A 27151-nucleotide genomic window follows, 5' to 3' on the forward strand; every position below is an offset into this window, starting at 1 on the left:
TCTTATGGTGGCAGAAGGTAGGCTGATGACCTCGTGATACTCCAATCAACCTAGCAGTTTCACCTCTCTATGACTCAATCTCTCATGGCCCGTTAGAGAATTTTGTTTGGTTGAGAGAAGTTCCAATCATAATTATACTTGCTTAAAAGCTGTTTCAAATGAACACTTTAGGCAGGCTGTCTAGAAGCCAGCTTTTCTCTCCATGTTTAATTTGGCAATGTAGACCCACACTTGGTCAGCCAAAGTGAGCAGGCATGTATGTTGATATTACAGACTAAAAGATCAGTGAGAATCTATTTTTTTTTAATGTTTTTATTTATTTTTGAGACACAGAGAGACAGAGCATGAGCAGGGGAGCGGCAGAGAGAGAGGGAGACACAGAATCCAAAGCAGGCTCCAAGCTCTGAGCTGTCAGCACAGAGCCTGATGCGGGGCTTGAACTCATGGAGTGTGAGATCATGACCTGAGCTGAAGTCGGACGCTTAACCGACTGAGCCACCCAGGCACCCCTGAGAATCTATTTTTTTTTAAAATTTTTATGTTTATTTATTTTTGGGAGAGAGAGAGAGAGAGAGAGAGAGAGAGAGCAAGGAGGGGGAGGGGCAGAGAGAAAGGGAGACACAGAATCCAAAGCAGGCTCCAGGCTCTGAGCTGTCAGCACAGGGCCCAAGGCGGGGCTTGAGCCCACAAACTGTGAGATCATGACCCAAGCCAAAGTCAAACGCTTAACTGGCTGAGCTACCCAGGTGGTTACCACAGATCAGTGAAAATTTAAAGTCACGATCTGGATATCACTGATTTATTAAAGTTTATCATTTGGTTAGAAACCTAGTTTTCTGTGATTAAAGGTGTTTTTTCCCCTTAACATTTTTTTATTGGTTCTTTAAATGAACTAAAAATTTACCTCATAATATGAAGTAAAATGGATTTTAAGAAAATGTTTTAAAAGGGAGTGTGACTCTCACGCAATGGGCTTATACACTGTGGAGTTGCTTCCCTTATCTGAGCCACCTCCTGTTGCATCAGGTCTCCATAAGACAGGAGAGTTTTCCATGGAACATGGCTCTGAATAGCTAGGTAGTGTGCCCTATTCTAAGGTTTTAGAACTGCAAGCTCTTTAGTCTGAGCTTCTGGTTCAGAACCAATAGCACCACCCCAATAGCCATTGTGCACATGACAGAGAGGGGGTGACTCAGGTTGTGGATGGTAGGACAGAAGCAGGGGACAAGCCCGAGATAGAACTTGGTTCCCTTCCATTTGAGTCTCAGGGAGGAGAAATATTCAATGTGCTCAGGGAGAGTGAGCTCCAAGAACAACTTTGCCCCAACAGACATTGGAATACACTTTGTTACTCACAGGGGAAGAAGAGTTCAGGGCTATTTCTACAGACCCAGTCCATAATAGATTCTAAAAACTTTAAAAAATCTTTTTATTAAACAAAGCGCCAAATAACAAAACATTTCTCTTAATAACTATTTTCCATAGAAACCACTTGCCTCATACATGTCTGTATCTTTCCTTGATTATTCTGATACTTAATATGCTTAAGTATGTAATTTTGAAGACCCACTTATGAGGTAAAGTAGGATGGAAATGATAATGAATATGACCTTACGTTGAACTTACAGGCATTTCAGGGAGATCATATGCTAGGACTAGAAGCAAAACTCTACAAGTGGAAAAATACTTTCACAGCCCACTGTACTGAGTGACTAGCCTCACCACAAATCCCAGACCCTACAATTATGTTAGAAAGGTTAGACACTTCTCAAGGACCCTGGCACTCACCCTGCTTGAACTGGAATTGGTGCTTAGATAGCATCATCGTGAGGGTGCTTGGGGCACTATGCTTGTGCCTGTATGTGCCACAAGGGCACCTGCAGTTGCTAACTGCTTGGGGTTGAAAAACAATCTGCCCCCAAACTGAGGTTAATTATCAGGTTTACTGGAAGTAGAAAAGAAGAGGTAGAACAACTTTTTTTCTCTTTTTCTTTTCCTCTTTAGCAACAGTTTAAGAAATAAGCATGTGAGGATTTCTTCAATGGAAAAAAAGTTTCAGGTTGACCTGAATGCTGGATTGATTAATACTTAGATAACCACATCTGGAATCTGACATTAAGAAACACGGGAAAAATGTCTATTTAGATCCTCTGTCCATGTTTTGTTTTGTTTTGTTTTTTAATCATTGAGTTATAGGAGTTCTTTATATATTGTGGATATTAACCCCTTATCAGATATATAATTTGCAAATATCATCTCCCATTCAGTAGTCTGTCGTTTCATTTTGATGGTTTGCTTCATTGTCTGGAAGCTTTTTGGTTCAGTGTAGTCCCATGTGTTTATTTTTGCTTTTGCTTCCCTTGCCTTTGGAGTCAGATCCATAAATACATCGCTAAGACTGATGTCAAGGAGCGTACTGCCCATGTTTTCTTCTAGGAATTTTATAGTTTCAGTCCTTACATTCAAGTCTTTAATCCATTTTGAGTTAATTTTTGTGTATGGTGTAAGACAGCGGTCTGGTGTCATTCTTTTGCATGTAGTTGTCCAGTTTTTCCATTTGTTGAAAACTGTCCTCTCTCCACTTTATGTTCTTGGCTGCTTTGTTGTAAATTAATTGTCCATATATGTGTGGGTTTATTTCTGGGCTCTCAATTCTCTCTTCTAAAATGTCTTTTTACCATAATAAGAAATGAAGACTTGATTATATTCACATGGCAAAATCTTTAGATTTCCAGTAAAAAAGAAAAATTATACTTTCTCTATTTAGTCCTATCTTCCAGAGACTCAGTTTGCCCAGTTCACTGGCTTTTTTTCCCCTCCTTGTCAATGTGACATCTAGACTCTTCCACTGTAAAATTCTACAGTGGTCTCCAAAAAGCACAATCCATGTGCTTCCTTCTCTCTGTTAAGTATTGTTTTAGTAGAAGAAATAGGGTTAGGCCAAAGAGATCTCATCTAAGGACTTAAGATATGGGGAATAAGTGAGAGATTAGAGGTTTGTTAGCCAGGAGACTTTTTTTTAACAGCTTTAATGAGGTATAATTGATGTACAATAAGCTGCACATATTTAAAGTGTACAATTTGATAAGTTTTGACATATCTATACACCCTGAAATCATCAGCACAATTAAGATAATGAATATATCATTCGTAACTCCTAAAAGCTGCTTTGGGCTCCCTTTGCCTCTTCCTGGACACTTTCTTCAAGCAAACATTGATTTGCTTTTTGTCACTATAGATTAATTTACATTTACTAGAGCTTTATATAAATGGAATCATAAGTATGAACTCTTTTTTTGTCTGCCTTCTTTCACTAAGCATAATTCTTTGAGATGCAGACATGTTGGGTTATCAGTAGTTAATTTCTTTCTATAGTTAGATAGTATTCCATTGTATGGATATACCACCATTTGTTCATTCATAGCTGTGGATGGGCATTAAGTTGCTTCTGGATTTCTGGTTGTTATCTATAAAGCTGCTATGAATAGTTATGTATAAGCCTTTGTATGGGCAAAAACTCTCATTCTCTTGCATAACTGCCTAGGGATGGAATGCCGAATCACATGGTAGGTACAGGTATGTTTAACTTTTTAAAAAATGGCCAAACTATTTTCCCAAATGGTGGTACAATTCTGTATTCCCTCCAGCAGTGTTAGAGAGTTCTGGTTCCTTCACATCTTCATCTACGCTTGAGGTAGTCAGTTTAAAATTTTTTATCCATTAAAATAGGTATGCAGTGGTATTAAGCTGTGATTTTAATTTGCATTTCCTAATGACAAATGATGTCAAGTATATTCTCATGTGCTTATCTGCCATCTGTACCTCTTGGTAAAGTCATTACAAATATTTTGTCCACAAAAAAATAGGTTGGTTGTTTTCTTATTACTGAGTTTGAAGAATTTTTTAATTATTCTGGACATAAGTCCTTTAAGCAGATACATAATGTGCAAATATTTTCTCTCTCTCTGATTTGTCTTTTCATTTTATTAACAGTAATTTTTGAAGAACAAAATTTTAAATTTTAACTAAGTCTAACCTTTCAATTTGTTCTTTTATAAATCATGCTTTTGGTGTTGAATGTTAAGATACCTTGCCTAACCCAAGGTCACAAAAATTCTTCCTATATTTTCTTTTAGAAATTGTATAATATTAGGTCTTACATTTAGGTCTATGACCCCTTTTGAATTAATTTTTATACTGTTACTAGGTTTGGATCAAAGTTAATTTTTTTTTTTTTTTTTGCATATGGGAATCCAATTGTCCGGCACTGTTGGCTGAAAAAACTATCCTTTCTCTACTGATTGCTTTGCACCTTCATTGAAAATCAGTTGTCTGCATATCATATATGTGTGGGACTATTTCTGGACTCTCTTCCTTTCCATTGACCTATCTATCTTTACATCAATTATCACACAGTCTTGATTACAGTAGCTTTATAATAAAATCAGATAGTTCAAGTCTTCCAATTTTGTTCTTTTTCAAATTTGTTTTGGCTATTCTAGATTCTTTGCATTTCCATATGGATTTTAGAATGAGCTTGCCAATTTCTACAAAATAGCCTTCTGGGAGTTTGATTGTGATTGCACTGAAACTTTAGATCAATTTGTGGAGATTGACATTTCAACAATATTGAGTTTTCTGAGCAAGAGGTATCTCTTGCTTTGGTTAGGCCTTTAATTTCTCTCAGTAAGGTTTTGTAGTTTTCAGTGTCTAGGTCTTTAACATATTGTGTTAGATTTCTTTTACATTCTTTGATACTATTGTAAAGGTAATAATTTTTACATTTCAATTTTCCAATGATTCATTGTTATCTGTGGAAATACTAGTGAGTTTTGTATATTGATCATGTGTTCTGTAGCCTTGCCAGATTCACTTATTCTACTAGCTTTTTCTTTTTTTTTTTTTTGTAGATTCCATAGACAACTGTTGTTTGTGAAAAAAGATAATTTCACTTTTCTAATGTGGATGTCTTTATTATTATTATTATTATTATTATTATTATTATTATTTTCTTGCCTTATTGCATGGCTAGGATCTTTATTTAGTACAATGTTGAATAGAAGTGGTAAAGCAGACATCCACACCTTATTACTGATCTTAGGGGAAAAACATTTAGTCTTTCACTAGTAAATATGATGTTAGCTGTAGGTTTCAAAAAAATACTATTTATAGTTTGAGAAAGTTCTCTTCTATTCCTAGTTTCCTGAACATTTTTACAGAAATGGGTTATATTTTGTCAAATGGTTGTTTGAGTGTATTGGTTTTGACCATATGGTTTTTCTTTTTTAGTTTCTTAATATGGTGAATTATAGTGATTGATTTCAAATGTGAAACCAACTGTGCATTCCTGGGGTAAGTGCCACCTGGCCATGGTATATTATCTTTTATTTATTAAAAATTTTTTTTTATGTTTTATTTTTTTATATTTGAGAAAGAGAGACAGAGACAGAGAACGAGCAGGGGAGGGTCAGAGAGATGGAGACAGAATCTGAAGCAGGCTCCAGGCTCCAAGCTGTCAGCACAGAGCCTGATGTGAGGCTGGAAACTTGCAGTGAGATCGTGACCTAAGCCGAAGTCGGACACTTAACCAACTGAGCCACCCAGGTGCCCCTATTATCTTTAAATATTTTGTTGGATTAGATGTGCTAAAATTTTGTTTAGAAAATTTGCATGTGTGATCATCAAATGTGTGATCACCACAGATACTGGTCTATAGTTTTCTTTTGTTGGCTTTGTCAGGCCAGGGTAATGCTGGTCTCATAGACTGAGTTGAGAAGTATTACCTTTGTTTCAATTTTCTGGAAGAGTTTTTGTAGAATTTCTATTATTTCTTCCTTAAATACTTGGTAGAATTGACCAGGGAATCCACCTGGGTCTGAAGTTTGCAGTGTGGAAAGATTTTTAACTACAATTTCAATTTTCTTAACAGACATAGACTTATTCAAATTATGTATTCCTCCTTGAGTGAGTGTGGGAGTTTGTGTCTTTCAAGGAATCTGTCCATTTAATCTAAACTGTTTATTTTATTGGTGTAAAAATGTTCATAATATTCCTTTACCATGCTTTTCATATCTGTAGACTCTGTAGTGATGTCATCTTTCTCATTTCTTTTTAAAAAAAATTTTTTAACATGTATTTATTTTTTAGAGAGTGAGAGCATGAGTGGGGGGAGGAGCAGGGGCGGGGTACACAGAATCCAAAGCAGGCTCCAGGCTCTGAGCTGTCAGCACAGAGCCCAACACAGGGCTTGAACTCATGGACTGAGGGATCATGACCTGAGCCAAAGTTGGACGCTCAACCAACTGAGCCACCCAGGTGCCCCTCTCATTTCTAATATTGATATTTTGTGTCTTTCTTTGATCAGTCTCGCTAGAAGTTTATCAATTCTATTGATCTTTTCAAAGAACAGCATTTGGATTCAGTATTTTATTCTTTCCTGTTGGCCACAAGATTTTTGGAGCCTAAAGGCAAATCTGCTTCAAATGAATTTAGCCTTATTATAATATGGAGAATTGGAATTGATAGGCATCTCAGTCTATAAATTAATTCTATACGAGCATTTCCCCAAATATGCTGATGAGTAGAGTTTAGGCCTTTGTCAGGCATCATCTGGATTCTGTTGTCCAAAATAATTTTGTATTTATCTTGATGAAAGACAAAAATATACAGATTTAAAAGACAAAGCTATGTGAGGTATTTTAGTTTTGTTTTCCATTACGGAGTGAAACTTGCCAATTTCACTTATTTATAAGAAGAGAATCTGAAATGGAATTTGGAGAAACATGAATTTATAGGGTCTTATATTTTGCCCATGTGCCATTAAGTACTTTATAAAATTTAAAGGCCCATAAAATAAGCTATGACTCAAATCCCAGGAAAGATCAACATTTTGGGAATAAAATATAGTAGGTCAACACTGGATTTTACTTTCAAGATTTAGAAATGTTAAGCTACAAGAGACCCTATATAGGATGGTGTCAACATTGGAAAAACTGTGGGTATGGTAGATACACCCTAGAAAAACAAGCAACTAATGTTAGTTTTTGTTATTTCAAGATTAAGATTTAACAAACATTAACTGTGCAGTTTCTACTGTACAAATGATTTTACGTAAGCTTTATAATCCTTCTGGGGTGCCTGGGTGGCTCAGTCAGTTAAACGTCTGACCGGCTCAGGTCATGATCTCACAGTTTGTGGGTTCGAGTCCTGCATTGGGCTCTGTGTTGACAACTCAGAGACTGGAGCCTGCTTCAGATTCTTTGTCTCTCTCTCTCTCTGCCCCTCCCCCACTTATGCTCTGTCTCTCTCTGTCTCTCTCTCTCTCAAAAATAAATAAACATTAAAAAAAATTATTTGTAATCCATCTGATAGCTATGTCTATCCATGTATCTATCTAGAAACCAAAGCACAGAGAGATTGAAAAATTTGTTAAAGATCAAAAATTAGTAAGACTGATACGTAAACTCAGTTTATGGGCTCAAAATATTAACAACTTTAATACAAAATTGGCTTGTTATAAAACAGCTTGGATTGTGTCAGTTTCTGCCAGTTTTCAGATGAATGAGGAGCAGGCAGACACCAGAAACTTTGAATATGCCATTAATCCACTAACTGCAGTCATTTTGTCAATATTAATGGATAAATTTTATAGTCATGAAACTGTTTGAGGGCAGCCTAGCTCCTTACACATGTGCTCACAAGGAAAGTTCATATCTTCAAAAGGCAAATAGTTTTTCTCTTTGGAACAGGACTTGGCATAGTGCTGGCATATGGTAACTGTGAGGACAACCATCTCTTACAGCCAGACCAGAGTGAGTCAATTTACGATTTGAATAAACTTCAAAAGCAAAGTTATAACTAGTATTTGTTTTTCTCAAACAACAGGTCCTCAAACAATAAGTTCTAAGTTCTCAAAGATTTACTCTAATGTTGAAGTAGAGAAGATGCTTTCCTATACTCCATGTTTTCGTTTATATCCTACAGGTTTGTTCCTTTGGTATTGTATTTTAAAAATAAATTTTAGGTAAAAATTTCATTTTTATATTTTGGATGTATTTCTTTTTGAATTTGGTTCAACTATTTTAAGAAAAGGAAGCATCCTGTAATGATATCATTTGAACTAAGCCAATTTCTTTTAGAAGCAACAAAAAATTTGCCAGATGTTGCTATTATGAAACAGTGATCTAGCATTTTAATTCATCTGACACCTGGATATACTGGCATAAACAATGGCTTTTTATATGATGAGGCAGTTCTAATTTAAGATCAGTACTTCATCTGTTTTCTTTGTAACTCTATTAGTACTAATGGACAAGTCTAGGCAAATTTCCATAGACTGCCTTTTGGCATTCAGCATGTTAGAAATGGTTAATAAGCAGTGAACACATTCCACCTGGGAGTTTCGCTTGCTGCTGCACAATTTTGCACTTTTTTTTTCTTTTAAATGTTGTTGGGCCTGGCTCTGTTTTGTGTCCCCGAGAGACTGAGGACAGCAGTAATTCGAATTGTCTGGCAAAAGCCAGAGTCATGTAAAGCACTAGTGTTCACTTGAAAGGTATTCAAAGAAGGCGTTTTCTAATGCCTAAAACTAGTATGTAGAAGATGATGAAACACTACCTTATAATTAAGTCAGCAAGAGTCAGAGCACTATTTGTTAACTATAGTCTTCTTAGTCTTCTGTTTTTGAATGAATAAACAATCCCTTTTCAGCACAAAGTAATTTGCTTCACCAAAGCTGATACCTATCATAGTCAAGCATCCTTTAAATACTGCAATTAAGGTCATATGCTCGCTTTGCCATGACTTGCCTGCACTCAGGATATTATGTGTGAGGGTACTAAAGCAAATGAGAGTTCAGGAAAAATTTTAAAAATTCATATTTTAATTAAAAACGTCTTAACGTGATACAACCAGATTTGAATGAATACTAAAGGGGTCTTTAGACCCTGAACAATATTATTTTCTGCAGTTTGTGAAGCATTCACCTACAAATAAGTGAACTTTCATCAAAGTTCAATTTATATAGAACATTTGAATTTTGACTCATTATTTAAAATGAAAAGTTGCTAGAAATACACCTCAAGTTGTTTTATATAACTTAACATTACATAGTTTTAGCATCTATTATAATGTATTCTGAAGACAACAGGAATATAATTCCTACTTCATTTTAGTTTATGTTAAGTTACTTTGTTTACATCACTTAAGAGGTACTCACAAAATACAGGTTACTTTCAAACATTCTAGACTATTCACACTCTTACACACCACCAACAATAAAATATAAGCATTACATTTCAAGTAATTATTACTATACTTGGGATACAATAATGTTTTCATTTTCAAGGACAGTATGTCTTCCATGAGAACCTCTCATTTCTTACTGATTGTGAGTGGATTCTTTAGCTGACTCTAATGTTTAGGTATGCAGAGTTCTGCAAGTTGAACATGGATATTTAACATATGTAATAGTGCATTTAACTTAAGCAAATACAGCCATACAAACTCACCCCCTGCAACTCTCCCTTAATTAAAGGAAAGGAAGTTTTAAAAGGTAAAAAACTAAAAGGAGGTAGGGAGAATGAGAGGGGAGACAGTAGCAGGTCAAGAAAATTCAGCACATTTGTGAATGATGAAAACAGAAGGAAGGACAGCAGTAAATGACAGACGATGAGAAGCTACACTGGGATGCCTGTAGGATGACAACGATTTGAGAAGGCAACAGCTTGCCCTGTAAATCCAGAAAGGCCCAGGGCTCAGAGGCCCCCAAGTGCTGAGTAACATATATAGGGGTGAGATGAGAGCCCAAAATGAGGACTAGATGTAAGTTTATAGAGGAGGTGGTGAGATCTCCAGGGTCCTTTCCTACCCCAGGCAGTCATGTGATTGTCTCCTTGAAAGCAAGAGATTAGAGGTTTGTCCTCTGGAAAAACCAAACTTGATGAGCTCTGGGCTTGGGAACAGCAGGCACAACTGGGTTGGTGACAAGGCTTGAAGTTGAAAATAACATGGAAAAAGAAAAAATCTGCACACTCAAAAGGGATCTCCCTGGACCCATTTCTTGCCTATTTCTAAAAATCAGGCAGTCAGGCTTATAAGTATTCTCTGGGTACCAGACAGACAAATTTTTCTCTGGAGAAACCACATAGCTGCTGTTTTCTTTTTCTGGAACTCCAGTTAACTGAGATGTTGGACTTCCTAATTAAAATTTTGTTTCTTAGGTTCATTGAAATATAATTTACATATAACAAAATTTCCATATTTTCAGCATATAGGCTGATCGATTAATTTTGGTCACTGTACACATCTGTGTAGTCACCACCACAAATAAGACAGAATAGTTCCCTCATCCTAAAAAGTTTGCTTATGCCCTTCCATCGTTCTTGACCACTGGTCCCAAGAAACCACTGATCTGTTTTCTGTCACTGCAGTTTTGCCTTTTGTAGAATTTTCTATAAATTAAATCATATAATGTGTAGTTGCTCTTACCTGCCTCCCCATACCTCTGTCAGTTATACTGAGAAATAATTGACATACATCACTGCATAAGCTGAAGGTATACAGCCTAGTTCATTTGCTAAGTGATATAAGAAGGCAATAAGCAAGATAATAAGAAGTGCTTTCATGAAGAACTCATATGCTTTCACCTATCTAGATGTGAGAAAAAAGATGCTTGCTCCCTCCCTTGGTCTCAGTTAAGCTTTCTGTTTCAGAGACAATGGGGCTCCAAATGTCTTCCTCATCTATCTGCCAAAAGGAGTATGAAATAAAAAGACTAATATTAAAATAGTAAACAAATATATCATTTGCTGCAAAGATTTAAAATGTAAGCTCAACCTGGTCACCAGCTTCTCCAGATGCTGCTTGGACAGAATTAATTGAAATTATTCAATAGATCTTTTCTTTAAGAAGCCGATTAGAGCAATCAAAAACAACCACCAGAGTGTGTATGTGGGGGGTAGGATCAGGGGGCTGGAAAGTTGCAGGTAATGGGTATGGAGTTTTTTTTGGAGTGATAAAATGTTCTAGAATTGATTGTGGCAATTACACAAATCCGTGAATATACTAAAAACTATTGAACTATACATTTTAAATAAATGAAAAATTACGTAGTGAATTAAAAGAGCTGATCAAATTATTAATAGACTAAAAAACCAAACCAAAACAAAACCCATATACCAACTTGGCCTCTTAAAAACTGAGAATAAACTGACAGTTGATGGGGGGGGTGGGAGGAAGGGGAGGGTGGGTGATGGGCATTGAGGAGGGCACCTGTTGGGATGAGCACTGGGTGTTGTATGGAAACCAATTTGACAATAAATTTCAAATTAAGAAAAAATAATAAATGAATACAAACTAAAAAAAAAAAAAAATAGAAGACTTAGTTCCAGTTTGGGCTCCTAAAAACATTTCCACCTTTCCTTCCAATAGGTACCTGAGGCCAATCATTCCAAGGAAGCTCACTGTTCTGACACATATGTTTGATATGCCAGAACCCATTCATTTTGTGGTGCAGATGAAACAAAGCTGGAAATGTCAGTCCTGCTTTTCCTAGGCCAATTTAGCAAAGCCAGTGCCAGGCAATTCTCAAGCCCAATCCTGATTAAGGCCCCATTAGGGAGTTTATATCTTATGTGCATGAGATGAAGGCAGGAGGGAGCCTAAAGCATTCACACCTCCCCCACTCCCCTGCTCCTGCTGGGTTGGACTGGATTATATACCTGTGTTTCTGTCTGGTCCTTTGATTAGCCCTGAGTAGGTCACTGAGTAGAACCGAGCCAGGGTTCTCAACCTCATAGGCTTGCCTGATTCAGCCCGGATTCTTTCTCTAGGGGTTAGGCTCTACCTTCTATATTCCTAGGCACAAGCTAAAGTCCTCTCTCAAACTGGGAAGACCATCTGTTGCATTTCAGGCTCTGCCATTACCTAGAGATTTTTGCTGTTCTACCATAGGTCAAAGCTTTCTGGACAACAAACCCAAGTTTGCTCCTCTTCTTGGGAGATGATAATTTAGAGTGCTGGCCACTTCACATGGGGGCCAGCCTAATAGCCAACTCAGTTATCCTAATTTCAGAAACCAACTAGTTCTCTTCTTCTCTATTACCAGCAATCCACTGCTAAGATTTCAGCAGGTCCATCAGAGTCATGACATGAGGATACCTGGCACAGCACTGCAATGGCTCGATAAATGCTAGTTCTTTTCTTTCCTTCATATCAAGTCAATTTAAGCTTGCTCTACTTACCTGGTGTACACAGTCTAAGAACTGCAGGAATATGGGAGTAAAACCACTACCCTGACAGTTGAGAGTCAAGCTGCTCCGCTGACTAAATTTATGACCAAAAGAGAGCCACTCTTTTTCGACCAACATCCGGAAGCCTTCAAGTGTCCTATAAAAGGGATCACTGAGTAACTGAACCAAGGATGTCACCTAGGGCACAAGCAGGATGGATACTTCATTACTTTCAGTCCTGAAAAAATTTTGTTAGTAAGACAAGCAAAGTCACCTCAACAGCAAATTTGTTCACTAACTGCTCCACGACAGCCAATCAAATTAATTCTGCAAACTTTCCAGCAAAAGCTAAAACTCAGATTCATTTTGGCTACATGTTTTCTTTCAGAAATTATGATTTTAATCTTTAGCTGACCAGTTTGCTGACTGCAGCCCTCTCCTAGGTTAATTAATAAGGCCAGAGTATCAGTTCAAACCTACATCTACTTTTTGACAGGTATAGATTAATGTCTTACTGTAGTTTATATTTATACTTTTCCTTTTCATGTGGAGTGGGTAAAGGAGGGGCTTATTGAAAGCCAGGGAAAGGGCTGATAAAACCAGGAAGGATGATCCATGTCCTACCCTCTGATCAAGTGCTCCATTTGTATGCTCACATGGTGTATCTCTCATGTGGGAGCCTGATGCCCTGAGCCGGAGCTCCAGGCTATGTTGTGCTGGGAAGCTCAGGACTCAGAGCTTTCTCATGGATACTAGGTGTTTTTAACACAGGACTTTCTCTGTCCATAATTACATTAGTCATTATACAAAAGATTCATCTGCAGAACTTAAAAACAACTGAATTTCGATACAAATATAAAACTAAGTATCTGAAAATATGTTTTAAGAGTTTACTTGTGCAGTGATGTCCCAGCCTTCCTCCAAACAGACCAAAACTGAGGAACCATTCTCAAGTACTTCTGATATAACCACAGCCAGCTGCATTATCCTGTGAAGCTAAGAGATAAGAAAGGAGGCCACAATTAGACCAGGCACTTTCTGCACACCAAGAACACACAGACTCATTATCAACCTTAGATAACAAAAACAAGTTAGGGATAAAGTATTTGGACAAAAGAACCATGTAAGTTTTAAATGCTTTAAGTTCTTTGTCAAAATCAAGATGAAACAATGACATAATTTAAAAGCAGACACATTTAAAAATAATGTGTTCAAATGATATATCATGAAATAAACTGACCTTACATGATCTCCTCAAAGTAGAAGAGTTATATAATTCCATAGAGTGGAAAAGAGAGATTCTATAAGTGGCCCTACCAAAACAGTTACTGGATGTAAAATTTGTTTTTCTATGATGTAGTCAGTTCTATTTCAGATACTCTTAATTTTTCTGCAATTAGATAGTGAGGATGGTTGCACAACTCTGTGAATATACTAAAAAGCACTGAACTGTACACTTTACAGGGTTGAATTTTATGATAAACGAATTTTGTATTTTAAGAAAGACACTCTTGTTTGTACTGTGTATTAAATGGGAAGAAGACTCAGATTTGTGCTCAGCTTTTTAAGCCAAGCCAACTGACTCAAAGTCCCTAATGAACAATTATGCTGTGAATAGAGCATAGAGATTCAAAACCAAATGTATATTGTAGTTTAAAACTATATTTTAAGTATCACTTGATGTAATTTGTAGATGAATCCAACTTTCAACTAACACAAAACAAAATTAACTCCCCCATATTTTAAACAGAGCTAGGCTATTTTAAACCCAGGAACAAGGCACATGTCCTCTCCAGCAATGGGAAGCTCCTCACTGTTCCTGTAACATAGCCTGAATTCTCTTGGGCTTAGCATTTGCTCTAAGTTAACTTTTAAAATGCCAATCTCCCAAGTGGGGCAGTATTTTCCACTGTTTTTAGTCACGAACTTCTGGTATGAATCTACTTTGGAGTAAGAAGCAGAACAAAGAATGTACCAGAAGCACAGATAGATAGGTTGAGTGGTGGGAAGTTTGGGGCTGGTGCTCATAGCTTAGGGACAGAAGGGAGTTTTGATCAGCTCCTTCCATGAGTACTCAAAGTATCTAGATTTATAGCTAATTGTATATATGGCTGTTTTTTTTTTTTTAATAGCTTAAGTATATTGAGAATAGTCACTGCCCTGGGTACTCCCATCATTTCTTGGCTTATGGAAAACAACTCTTTTTCCTTCCTAAGAGAGGCAGGAGGCTTGGAGGCAGATGGGAACAGAGATCAGAGGGGCTGGGACCTCCTACAGGGGGCAAAGGAATAATGGGTATAGCATCAATGGTTTAAAAACAAGGCTGAAGGGTATATTGCAGAGATGCTTTGGCCAAATGTCTGCGTCAGTGTCTAAAACATGCATGTCATAAATACCTTTCTTATGTGGTTTGGAAGAAATGTGGGTTATGTGTGCTGGGATACCTATTTCTCCTTAATTTCTCAATAAGAGTTTAATTAAAAACATCCCAAGTTTGACTTAGCTGAAGAAGGGATATGTGTTTTTTTTCCTAAACTTTAGGTAGGCTTTGGGGCATCCAATATGACTCTGGTGGATGGTTTGAGGGTGAATCTAAAATCTACAGACAAGGAAAAGGCAGAGACACATGGAAGGTGAGAAAGTAAGAGGGAAAGGCTCTTGGAATCATCTAGAAATCAAATTGTGTCCCTGGATCCTTACTCTGCTGACAAAAGAGCAGAAGTCCTATAAATATTTGATTAAATTTGCTGCATATCAAAAAGTTTCCATCTAACAATAAAGATCTCCTCCTTAGCATCCTGTGAAGATTAAGTTTTCAATTAGAAGAGATTGAAAACCCAGGGATGAAGAATTCTATCCCCTCATCTTCTATATCACATGTTCCCTGGAACTGAAAAACCTTTATGGAGTGTGTACAATAAGGAGAGAATGTCAGGTAATAGGGGAACACAATACTTTTTTCTCAAATACCAATTCTGTATATCCACTTGAACCTCTTGCCTTGAGTTATAAGACACACTGCTCTAGACATTACCTGTGGGAACCACTCAGAATCTCCCAGGGCTTTCAGGAAGGTCACTTCTGAGTCAGTAGGGATGGTGCTTGGAACACAAGCCCTCATCAATTTTTTAAAACTGGCTTTTACTTGTCGGATGTCATGAAATTCAACAGGAACAAACTCACAATTTAAAGCAAATTCTAACTTGAAGTTCTGTGGGTGAAGATGCATAGAATTAGGCATATGAAGTGCTATAGGTAAAAGAGTACTGTTTTTAATGTCAATACTTGATGATGTACAGTTAGTTGAGGCCAAGTTGCTATAGAGGTTGCAGAGGTCAAGAAAGTCAATCCTGTGGCTAATGTGTCAGTGTTACTGGAAAGAGCCATTCAGTAAGGTCTTGTGGTTTGACTTGGCTTGCTGTCATTCTGAGAATTTGGAGAGACTACTGGTAGGCTGGAACCTGCTGGAACTTATAACACCAAATATAAGCCAATTATAAGGCCATGAACCTGGAGTCTAAAGAGGAACCAATGACACGTGGACAGCATGATTAATCCAAAACTAAGTCTTCCAAGATATACACTGTAATGAAAAGGTAATATACTGTTGAGGTTTCAGAACTCTACAAATTAAAGTTTGTGGACATACACATATTTGTTTCTTATTATGTAAGTAAAACATAGTCATTGTAAAAGTGAAAAAAAGTAGAGATAAACATTGAGAAGGCAATAAAAATCATCATCTCACTGCCCTAACACTATTAACATTGTAGTACTCTTTTAAAGTGAATATACAAAATTTTATATGTAGTAAAATCTGAAAGGCTTTATGACTTTTAGCTTTGGGACAATATTTTTTTTCACACAATATGACACATGTATCAATATATATTTATTTGAATACTTTTATCATTTATATCTTTAATCCATATGGAATTTATTCCATGTGTGGTTGCAATTTATAAATGCTAAATTGATGGCCCTTTGATCTATTTTGTTTTGGTAATCTTGTTGCTTAGTTCTGAGGATTTAAAAACTCTCAACCTTCTCATGCCAAAAAATGAGTTAGTTTTCTCAGACTCTTTGCACTTTCTTCACATTCTGCCCAAATAACTCTATTGTATTATTTTTCTTATTTTTTAATGTTTATTTATCTTAGAGAGAGAGAGTGCTTTTCTATTAGTTTTTTTAAAAACTTATAATAGATAGCTTACTTTCCAGGAGAACCAGGTTCCTTTCAATTTCTCAACTATACATGAGGTAGGTATGCTTATCTTATAAACCAGAAACTATCAACCATAGTGTTGACACACATTAGGTCATAATGAACTTGTTACTAAGTATAAGGTATTAAAGTATATAAACTGAAAAAGGTAAATAAGGGCAATTCAAGTTTATTTAAAATAAGCCACTCTCTACTTCCTTGCGTTTCTATATGTCTCCTTTGTGGGGAGAAGAAAGTATCAGGTTGCAACTAGACGGCACTAGGCTATCCAGAATGTGGCACATGTCAGACAGGTAAGGACTACACTCTATAGATACAATTCAATAAATAAAAAGAAAAACTTGAATGGAATATACAAAAATCCTAATTACTACTGTGCCAGGATGGTGGAATTATGTATATATGTATGTATGCATATATATATTAAAGTTTATTTATTTTGAGAGAGAGAGAGAGAGAGAGAGAGTGAGCAAGTGGAGGAGGGACAGAGAGGGAAATAGAGGATCTGAATCAGGCTCCATGCTGACAGCAGAGAGCCCGAAGCGGGGCTCGAACTCACAAACTATAAGATCATGATGCTTAACCAACTAAGCCATCCAGGTGCCCCAGTGGAATCGTTTTTAAAATATAATACTTTACTGATAAAAGAAAGAGAGAAAAGGAGAGAGACAAATAGAATGATAGCAAGAAAGAAAGAGAGAAAGAAAGTAAATAAAGGCATGAAGGCAGAAAGAAAGAAAAAGAAAGAAGGAAGGAGGAAGATGGGTGGTGTGTAGGGGGAGGGAAGGGAGGAAGGGAGAAAAAGGAGCATGAGTCCTAAGGACTCAGTCTTTCTTACTCATATATACATGATCATACAGCTAAACTGAGGACTGATGTGCAAAGGCAATGGCAGAGGTGAGAACTGAGGAGACAAACCTTGGAAAGTGATTCAGGTCATGAATAAGTGCTGTGCTGAAGTGTGGAAAGTTTGTGCTCTGGGAAAGACACTGGTGCCAAAGAGGCTGTACAGGCAGCCCTGGATTACTGTTGAAAAGTGTTCCAACTATTTTCTGGATATAAAGTTATCTACTGTATCAGAAGACACATGTGCATACTTAACAATTGAGCACTATACCCAGCAGTTTCATGCCCTCTCCCCTAAAGGTTGTGACTAAGTGATTGCAGCAGTCCTGGCAGTGGGAGGGGAGCTAGCAAAGCCAGCTTGCCATAGAAGAGATGACGCAGTCATTGGCATCTTGAAAACCGAGCATGTGGGATCCTGCTCACAGCCTCTGCTCCACAGTTCAACTGAAGGTCTGTCTCTATTGCCCAGTGCTGACTGAAGCACTGGGCTAAACTTTGAGGGGATTTCTGAATTAACAAATACTTTTATTTCCCACAAACCTATCAGTAGTAATGAAATCTATTTTGTAATGTGTGAATTGCAAAAACAAACCCAAGGAAGTGCTGCTTTTAGAGGTAGAGACTATCTTTACAATTTATAGGACCTGAGCATAGTGAAGCTCTGTAGCACAATCACTTAAAAGTAAGATAGGGGCGCCTGGGTGGCTCAGTCGGTTGAGCATCCGACTTCAGCTCAGGTCACGATCTCACGATCCGGGAGTTCGAGCCCCACGTCGGGCTCTGGGCTGATGGCTCAGAGCCTGGAGCCTGCTTCCGATTCTGTGTCTCCCTCTCTCTCTGCCCCTTCCCCGTTCATGCTCTGTCTCTCTCTGTCTCAAAATAAATACACGTTAAAAAAAAAAAAATAAAAAAAAAAAAAGTAAGAAAAGGGGCACCTGGGCGGCTCAGTCAGTTAAGTGTCTGAGTCTTCATTTTGGCTCAGGTCATTATTTCACGGTTCGTGAGGTTGGACTCTAGGCTGACAGTGCAGAGCCTGCTTAGGATTCTCTCTCTCTCTCTCTCTCTCTCTGCCCCTCCCCTGCTCTCTCTCTCTCTCTCTCTCTCTCTCTCAAAATAAATAAACATTTAAAAAAACCAAAGTAAGAATAAAGTTGATTAGGGCTTCTAATATTTTGAAATTTCTGACATGTCTTAGGACATGTGTGTCTAACCTTGCAAAGTTAAAAAAAAATTAACTTAGAAAACAATCTTGGCCTTCCCTTGTCTCCATATGCAGGGCCACAGCTTTCTTTTGTTCACTTTTCTACCTTCCTGTAGCTTTCTTTATCAATAGGGATCTATTTTGCCAGGGGCACAGATTTCTATGGAAGCTGAACAAGACAATGGAAAAACACAGCCCGAATAAGCCTTTTTTCTTTTTTGTATGTACACTTCCTAAGATTCCTGATGTTTATGCTGGTTTTTTCGTGATTATGTGTAAGTATATTTTCGTGGCTAATAAATATGCAGATATGCATATGTATCTCGATATAAGTATATGCAGATATACATACATATGTATGAGCTAAAATTTTTTTTGAGATTGATTATTAACTCCAGATTAAGAATCTATGCTGTAAAATGAAATTTCTAGGAAAGCTGTTTGAGATAAGTTTTATAGACTGCCTTTGTGTATCCATAAAGTTTCTAAGTGAGAAAAAGAAATCTTACCCTTAGTTGCGACTTTTCACCAAATATATAAAGGGCCGTTTGGCGTTTCAAGAGCTGGTTTTGCAGGTAGGTGCTGTTACTAAAGGAGGCCGAGTGGTCCCTGCCTGCCAGCCGGGCGCCAACATCAATGAAAGATGTTGGAGAGCTGATGAGGCGAGTGCTAGAGCGAAGACTTGCCCAAACACCTTCACAAAAGCCAAAATAATGGAGTGAGATAACCTGATGTGGGAATGCCACTGAATAGGGAAAAAGATGTATGCTCTGTAGGGACAATTTTAGAGGTAATAGCAAGTTAATTCACCTAAGTAATCATGGATCATATTGGTCATTTGTTGTTTACTTTTGCAAATATAAGCATTATTCAATACAGCATTTCCAAATCACACAATCTTAGGGTTGGAGGGAGCTAACAAGTCACCCAAGTCAATCCCATTTTTTGTATTTTGATGTAAAGTCAGTATTTATAAGTAAATGCTGAGATCACAAATAGAAAGAGTGCACGGACACTGGGAAACAAAAAATGCGGGCAGAAGGCAACAATGTGAAAACATGGAGTGACTCAGTTTCTCAGGGTTTCATGAAAGAAGTAAGGAACACTTATCTGCTTTAGTCAGTCAATGCAACAAGGAATCTAGATTAAGTAATAAATTAGAACTTCACTATACCTACTAAAATCTGAGGCTGGATCTAGAATATTTGTGTGTCATGCCCAAATGACATAATTTTAAATTAGTAAAGACAGATTCTAGTCTTTTTGTCCCAGTATCCGTGAAAAATAGAAGTTATAAATTTAGTAATACGCATTTCACTGATATGTAGGAGGCTTTATTTAAAATTTACAGTCAAAAGCAGATGTCTTCTAAGGGAAAGGCCAAAGCTAAGTTACTAGAAGAATCTCATGTTATAAATGGACCTTAATTATATTAATTAGAAAAATTGCATTTCTACTAAATATTCAATATTCAAACACAAAGGCAAATATTAAGCCTCAAACTTGACCAGCACTGTAGTACCTTCAAAATAACAGAGCCCCTTATAAATGCCCATAGACTACGGCGCTCATGCTGGTGATAGGGTCATTGGGGTACAGGACACTATCACTGCTTGTCTATAGTGGGGTTCCTTCTCTAGACTTAGAAAGACTCTTTGAGAAGCTTTAATATTTGCCAAATCAAGTCATGTTTCTAGGGGACTGAAAGTCACCATAATAATGCCTGTCTCATCTGCTTCTTTCTTTATAAGCATTTATAGGGGCAGGAGACCAGTTCCCAAGAAAAGGTTTTGTTTAATGGATTTTTCAGATATTAGCTTAACATGAATGAATCTTTCTATATAACTTATAAGCTTGTCTTAGATATTATGGCAAGTGTTTATAAATGGAATCACAGAGCAAATTCAGAATGTGGATAAAAATAAAGGACATAATTTGACAAACAAATGTGAAAAAGGTTACTTGTAACAAATATGCTTCCAGATGAAGATGGTTCAAAAGAGTGACACATTAGGACAGATAATACAGTACCTTGATTATGGATTCTTCCCTTAGTTGAAGATTTGGGGTTTGACTGAATAAAACATTTATCTCTGTACCCATGCACTGGTAAGTAAGATTAAAGACAGAAGGAGGAATGAAATGTAGATAGCAGCAAACATCAGAGCAAATTGAGTAAGAGAAGAATAGGTTATTTAATTTTTGAACTTGAGTTAACATAGGGGGAAAATGTAAATATAATAAAAGTAGAAACTGCAATTAACAAATAAAAAGCTGCACAGTCACACAAAATAGATGAACTGAGCGCCTGTTAAATGAAATTTCAGCACCTGATTATAAGTATTATAAGCACAATGAAATGGACAGCACAGCAGAGCGCCACTAACAAATTATACCAAATGGAACACGCTTTTGAAGATTGTCATTTGGCAAGAAACAAATTTATATAATAAAATTAAGGAATTTAGAAGGGGGTAAATGTTAGGAATGCATTGGCCCTAGTATTTAAGGAGGCTGATTTATTGGCAAATGCTATGTGTTGTACAACACGTTTGTTCTTTGAGCAAGGTTATCACATCAGGAATGAAGCTCCAGTAACCATTTGGAATAACTAAGGGCATATTTTTGCAGTAAAGCATCAAGCATTGCCACACTGTCTTCTTTTTTTCTTGTCATTTTGAAATTACATTTATTTTTAATACAGTTATGAGAAACAAAAATTCATGATCCTGTGACAATACCCAATGCCACTAAAAAATACAGCTTGTGATGATTGAAGTCACAACTCCTCCTAAAATCCCTACTTGCACCAAAATGATAGGCAGTATTAGAGATAACACTTTTGTAATTTGAGTAATATTGTTTTTTCCCGACAGAAAAAAAGTGCTTCGTGAGTAAGGCAAACTTAGCCTGGTAGTAACAAAAGCGATGAACAGTGGGTTACAGTTAATTACATTATTTCCTGAGCAAAGGAACTGCTCAAGTCAATTAAGGAAAATGACTCTATTCAGGATTGAAAACTTTAACAACAGTATTATTAAGCTATATATTGCAAAGCTGCATATGACATAATTTGATAATAGAAAAATCATTAGCAGCGTTACTTCATTTCTGTCTCACTTCTCTGGAAGCAGAAAATGAAGGGCAATAATGGCTTTAGTGGCCAAAGGAATTCAGAAAGCTAAAGGTTGTGAAGGTGCTGGCTGACTGCACACAGGGAATTCTATTGCAAGACAGAACAAAGACCATGGGACAACATGGTAAAAGCACAAGGCTTCCTGTGTGCTGCCCACCTGCTCTCCTTTCTGCTAAGGTTTTGAGCTTCCCGATTGGAATATGGGACACTAAATACTTATAGTGAAGTTTTAGTGGTTGGTTCCTGATTGTGAGATACTGTTCCCTGAACATATACCACGTTTACATGTTAGTCTCTCTACCTGGAACTACTTTTCACATTTCTTTACCTGACAAACTCCTTATCCCTTAAGATCCAGGAACAACGTGAATTCCTAGGAAGTGCATTCTTCACTGTCCCCAGACTTGTAGAGAGCTCTACTTGAACTGTGATCACATTGCATTGTGATTATTAGCACATTTTATTCTACTAGATTTTGTGATCCAAAAGGTAGGGCCCTAATCATATTTATTCTTGTATCCATGCTGAAAGCCTAATTTATAGGTATTAAACACATTTGTTGATTATTTTCTTTTTGAAAATTGATACATTATGAGCTGTTGTGGTCCTTCTAGTATATCTTCAACTCTGATTATCTGCCCTGATTATTTGCTCTGATTAATAATATAATTATTATTATAGAGGCTCATTAATGAAAAACTGCCAAGTATTTATCACATAGCAGAAAATCAGCAATAAGAAAATGGGCTGTATGGACATGGGGCCAGCAGAGGGCTTTGAGAACTGTAATCCAATGGGGATTACGCTAGTGCTTTGGTGGTAAGGTCTACTTAGCTTCCTGAGTGTTTCCTAGGTGTCAAATACTTGTTCTGACCATGTACTACTGGCTTGGAGTCAGGTTTTTTCCCAAGCTGTAGGGTCCCCCTTAATGGTTTTAGTGTCACTTTACTAGGTCAAGTTGGTATTTTCAAAAAAGTGAGATTAGAATTTGAAAATACTATGTGCACTGCATGTGGTATAGATACTGTTTCATGAAACTTTTGTTTTAGTATATATACATTTTGCCCCGTGACAGTATTACCTGATATAATACTTATATACTGTAATATAATATAAAATGTATTTTTAACTATGATCATGATCAAAAAAGTTTGTTAGTTTTTGGCCTAGACCTAGAGCATATTTACCTTCTATCTTCTTGCCCTAGGCCTATGTAGAGCAACCTGGCTTAAGGCAATTTAAATGCAAATGTAGACTTTTCTCCTATTTCAGTAGATTATTAGGCAGGTATAACTAATAACAACAATAATCATGGAACTAACGTTTACTGAGTTCCTATTATGAACCAGTTACTAAGCTAAGTGCTTTACAGATATTTCACTTATTCCTCATACTCTAAAGCTAATACTATTTATTATCTGCACTTTACAGATGAGGACCCTGAGCATTAAGAGGTTTCCTAAATTGCTTAATACCACACATTAAGTGGTAGTGCTATAGTTTGAATTTGAATGTAAGTGTTTTGTCATGTAAGGAACCAAGTGGCTCTGGGGCTGTCCAGCAGGGGCTGGCTGAGGGTATTGCTTCAGGGAAGAAGTGGTGCAGTTCACCCCACTGATGGGAATGCACTGGTGTTCAAAGCACGAGTGTTTCCTGAGCACTGGTATTGTTCCTTCTACTCTGTTCAGGCCAAGGAGGGGAGGAAAGATGCTTGGGTGGGATGTGGGGATGGGTACTGAATTTATCCATGTGTATGAGGTACAAGCTATATTCAGTGAATGCTGTATTGAAATGGACTGAACCAATCCCAGTACCAGTTATGCTGTTATTTGCTACGTGATCTTGGCCAAGTCACTTCATTTCTCAGAGCCTCTTAAAACACATATCCTAGAGATTATTACAAGGATAAAATATTACATGTAGAGAAACTGAAGGGCCACAGAAATGTAAAGGATGGAAAATTAAAAGGCTGCCTCCATGTGGCTACTTCTCAAATATACTGAGCTGCTATACTTTTGTTTTTAAGAGGTAGTAGTATTGATTTCCTCATGACATTTTTGTAGTCAACAAAATAATTTATCCAAGTTGTAAGTATATGTATTTTTCCCCATGGGCCTCAAAAATGATTTTAATTCTAAATGAAAAGCAATGTGTTCTATTCACATCCTCACTTTTCCTTCACTGGTTCTTGTGTAAAAAAGGTTGCTTCCCCTGACTTAGGAACTCATCAACATGCACACAGAATGCAAAGTGGTCACCCTGACTGAGAAAAGGGTAAAGGAGAAGGTGGAAGTCAGTCTGAACTCTGGCTTATCAGCAGAGTGAGAAAGGCACACAGTGAAAATAACCTAAGGAAAAAACCAGTACCTAAGACTCTATCATGATGAAAGGAATGAAAAGGTAGTAAAGATACATAGAAGAGAAAAAGGAGAAGGTTAGGAGGAAAATTTACAACTAGGAGGCTCTTTCCATACAGGGTGGATGAGGAATTTCTGGAGAAGTGGTGCCTCACTATCTGGAAAAATGAAGAGACTCTCCTTGAGGGTAGGAAAGAGGAAATGAACTATTTGCAGGGTGTGGAAACATCCACACCTAGTCTGGCCCTGGCCTATGTGAGTGTGCGTCTGCCTGTCATGGTCATGTTAACAGGCAATCTTCTAAGACTTCCCAAATTGCTTGCCCAGTCCATTCTTGGTATTCAATGTGAGGAGGAATGACCCTGTTGGAAGAGACAAAGGAAGCAGCTCTAGGGATCAGAGAAGTTGAAGACACCAGGAAACAGCAGTATCTCATCTTCCAGTTAACCACTGGGACCTTGGAAGATCTGGGAGGCTTTGGCATTGAGGAATTAGGAGATGGAATACAAGAGTAAGATATATGTTTCTGGATCCTAGTTTAAGATACCAGAATGATGAGTATCTGGTTAGGAGCAAAAAACTATCATGAGGAAACGCAGTAAGTTCACAATAATTTTCAGAAGAAAATATTTGGGAAGGGTGTCAGAAATAATAATTATGACCTCATTATGCCCAGAATGGATCAGAAATTAAATGGGAGATTTTGACCCTAAGAGGTAAATACAGCTTTTTAGGTACTTTTGAGAATAGCAAAGAATAAACTCATGATTAGAATGTAACCACAAGTGGGGATCCCCTTGTATAAAAAAGGCTGAGTCTGAGGCCAGTATTAAAAAAGAGAAGATAATGTAGGTGAAACACATTGGTGAATGTCCATGAGCCTTAGGTGCTAACATAGAAGATGAGACCATTTTGCATCTGAAATTTATATTACAAGTCATCTGGCCAAATGGAGGAATAAATAATGTGTCCTTGATGAAGTTGACAAAGGCAAAACTCAAGAGCAGAGCATGGAAAAACTGCTGACATGCCTTGCTGACCATATAAACTTGCAGATGCTAAACAAAGCAATAAGGGGAACTGCAATATTGGGCCAAATTTGGATAGGAGCTCTGGGCAACAGAAATACTAGGCAGGAATCTTAGGAGAAAGTCACTGTACTATCTTTTAGTTCAAATTCACCAAGAAAGAAATGAGAAGAACGAGGCCTATATCTTAAACTTTAAAACAATGGTATTTAAAAAATTCCAAAGAAAGCTATGTAGGACTATAATGGGTTATAAAGCTATAAAGCTATAAAGCTATATATGACTGTGTGCCTCCACCCCAATTCATATGCTGAAGTCTTAACGCCCAGCACCTCAGAACGTTGCCTCATTTAGAAATAGGGTTATTGCAGATGTAATTCATTAAGATGAAGTCATACTGGAGGGCGATGGAACCCTAATTCTATATGATCAGTTGTCCTTATATGAAGGGAAAATTTGGAGACAGACACAGAGGGAGAACATCATGAAAAGATGAAGGCTGATACCTGGGTGATGCTTCTACAAACTAAGGAAAGCCACAGATGGCTAGTGAGCTACCAAAAACTAGAGGGGAGGCATGGGACAGATTCTGCCTCATTGTCCTTAGAAGGAACCAACCCTGACAACATCTTGATTTTGAACTTCTAGCTTCCAGAAAATGATGAGATAAATGTCGTTGAAGACAACCAGTTTGTGGCACTTTGTTAAGGTAGCCCTAGAAAACTAATACAGTGACCTTTATTTCACTAATTCACAAGATGAGTGAAAAAGGCTGAAAGCTATTAGGAAATCCTGTAATTATAGAACATTCTGATGAGGTGGGAAAAAAGTATCTAAAGAACCAATATGACTGCTAGGAGATGTGCATAGTAATCTGGTTTTTCAAAAGGGAAAAAAGTGAATTTTGTAAAATAAAGCTTTCCTGTATGTTGATTCTGAACTAAATTCTAGAATGGATACTAGTGGATAATTTGTGATTACTTAGGAAAAAGCACTAATTCTTATAATGAGTCATGGTAAACTAACCATATAATCTTTTGTGATATAATTAATACTTGGAAAGACTGGAAAATACCAAATTAAAGAGATTGGCAGAGATTTAGAAATATGGGTCAGGTGAGGTTGAACTGGTATATATTAACAGATCAATCTCTTTCTTCAGGGAAGCTTCTATATTAGTTTGATGAAGACTTTTGCCCTTAGCTCTGGCTGTTTAATATTTTTAAACAACAAATTACATGACAGCAGAGATCAAACTGATGCACGAGAAGAGGCTTGGGAAAATGTCTAATACAGAGGCAGACAGAATTAGGATCCAAAGTCTAAAACAATAGTCCATGTAAAACAAGATGGAATTTTGTAGGTATAGTATGTAGTACATTTAGGTTCGAAAACCAACCCTCAAGGCTAGTACTGTATATTGTTAAGAACAATAGCACATGGGAAGAGATTTCAAGTGATATTAATCTCAGTGTGGGTCAACCTAATGATGGGGCCATCCTCATATCTGATGTAATCTTAGGCTGCATGAGTTCAAATCCATGGAGAGTTCACTGAGTGACAAAGATGGTGAGTGGAATGCAACTGTTCCAATTAGGGATATTTGGAGTTAATGGAAGCTCTCAGAGAGAAAAGATCAGATCAGTTTTTAAATCTGAAGGGCTGGCATGTGGGAGATTAAGATTTAGAATTTTCTGACTGTAGAGGGCAGATTATGCAAAGTTACATAGGGGCAGATTTTTCGATCAATATGAGAAAGAATTTTCTAACAAATATAGAGTTGCTTACAAATGCAAGGGACTACTTTTAGGAAGAAATGAGTTTCCCATTACTGATGATGTTCAAGCAGAACTTGGATCATTCACTTGGTAAATTTTCAAGGGGATTCAACATCGCATAGACGTGAGAGAAAAAACCCAAGATTATATAAATCCATTGTAAAATAGGAAGTTTTACAATCAAGATACTTGCTCTGTAATTACCTCTGAAAAGTAAAAGAATCTCACATAATCTCCAGATACCAAAGTGGACCTCCTTTGGGGCTAGAAGAGCAAATACAGGCCTTTCTCTATTTCCTTATGCCAAAAGCTAAAAAGCCCAGAGAGAAAAAAAGAGTAACCTGGATATC

General features: G+C 37.1%; 1 protein-coding gene across 2 annotated transcripts in view; it reads right to left on the minus strand.

The window, feature by feature from the left end:
- SBF2 (SET binding factor 2) overlaps positions 1-27151 on the minus strand; it is a 489861-nt gene that overhangs the window by 16819 nt on the left and 445891 nt on the right. For both annotated transcript variants that reach the window (XM_047070360.1, XM_047070361.1), the window contains 4 exons: positions 19012-19196; positions 15265-15441; positions 13125-13226; positions 12243-12428 (listed from right to left, as the gene is read on the minus strand). In XM_047070360.1, coding sequence (XP_046926316.1) covers positions 12243-12428; positions 13125-13226; positions 15265-15441; positions 19012-19196 — 650 coding nt within the window. The remainder of the gene's footprint in view (positions 1-12242; positions 12429-13124; positions 13227-15264; positions 15442-19011; positions 19197-27151) is intronic.

The sequence above is a fragment of the Lynx rufus genome, unplaced genomic scaffold (genome assembly GCF_022079265.1).
Source record: "Lynx rufus isolate CCGP_SWC_20201006 ecotype Redwood Valley unplaced genomic scaffold, mLynRuf1.p SCAF_9, whole genome shotgun sequence".
Taxonomy (NCBI): domain Eukaryota; kingdom Metazoa; phylum Chordata; class Mammalia; order Carnivora; family Felidae; genus Lynx; species Lynx rufus.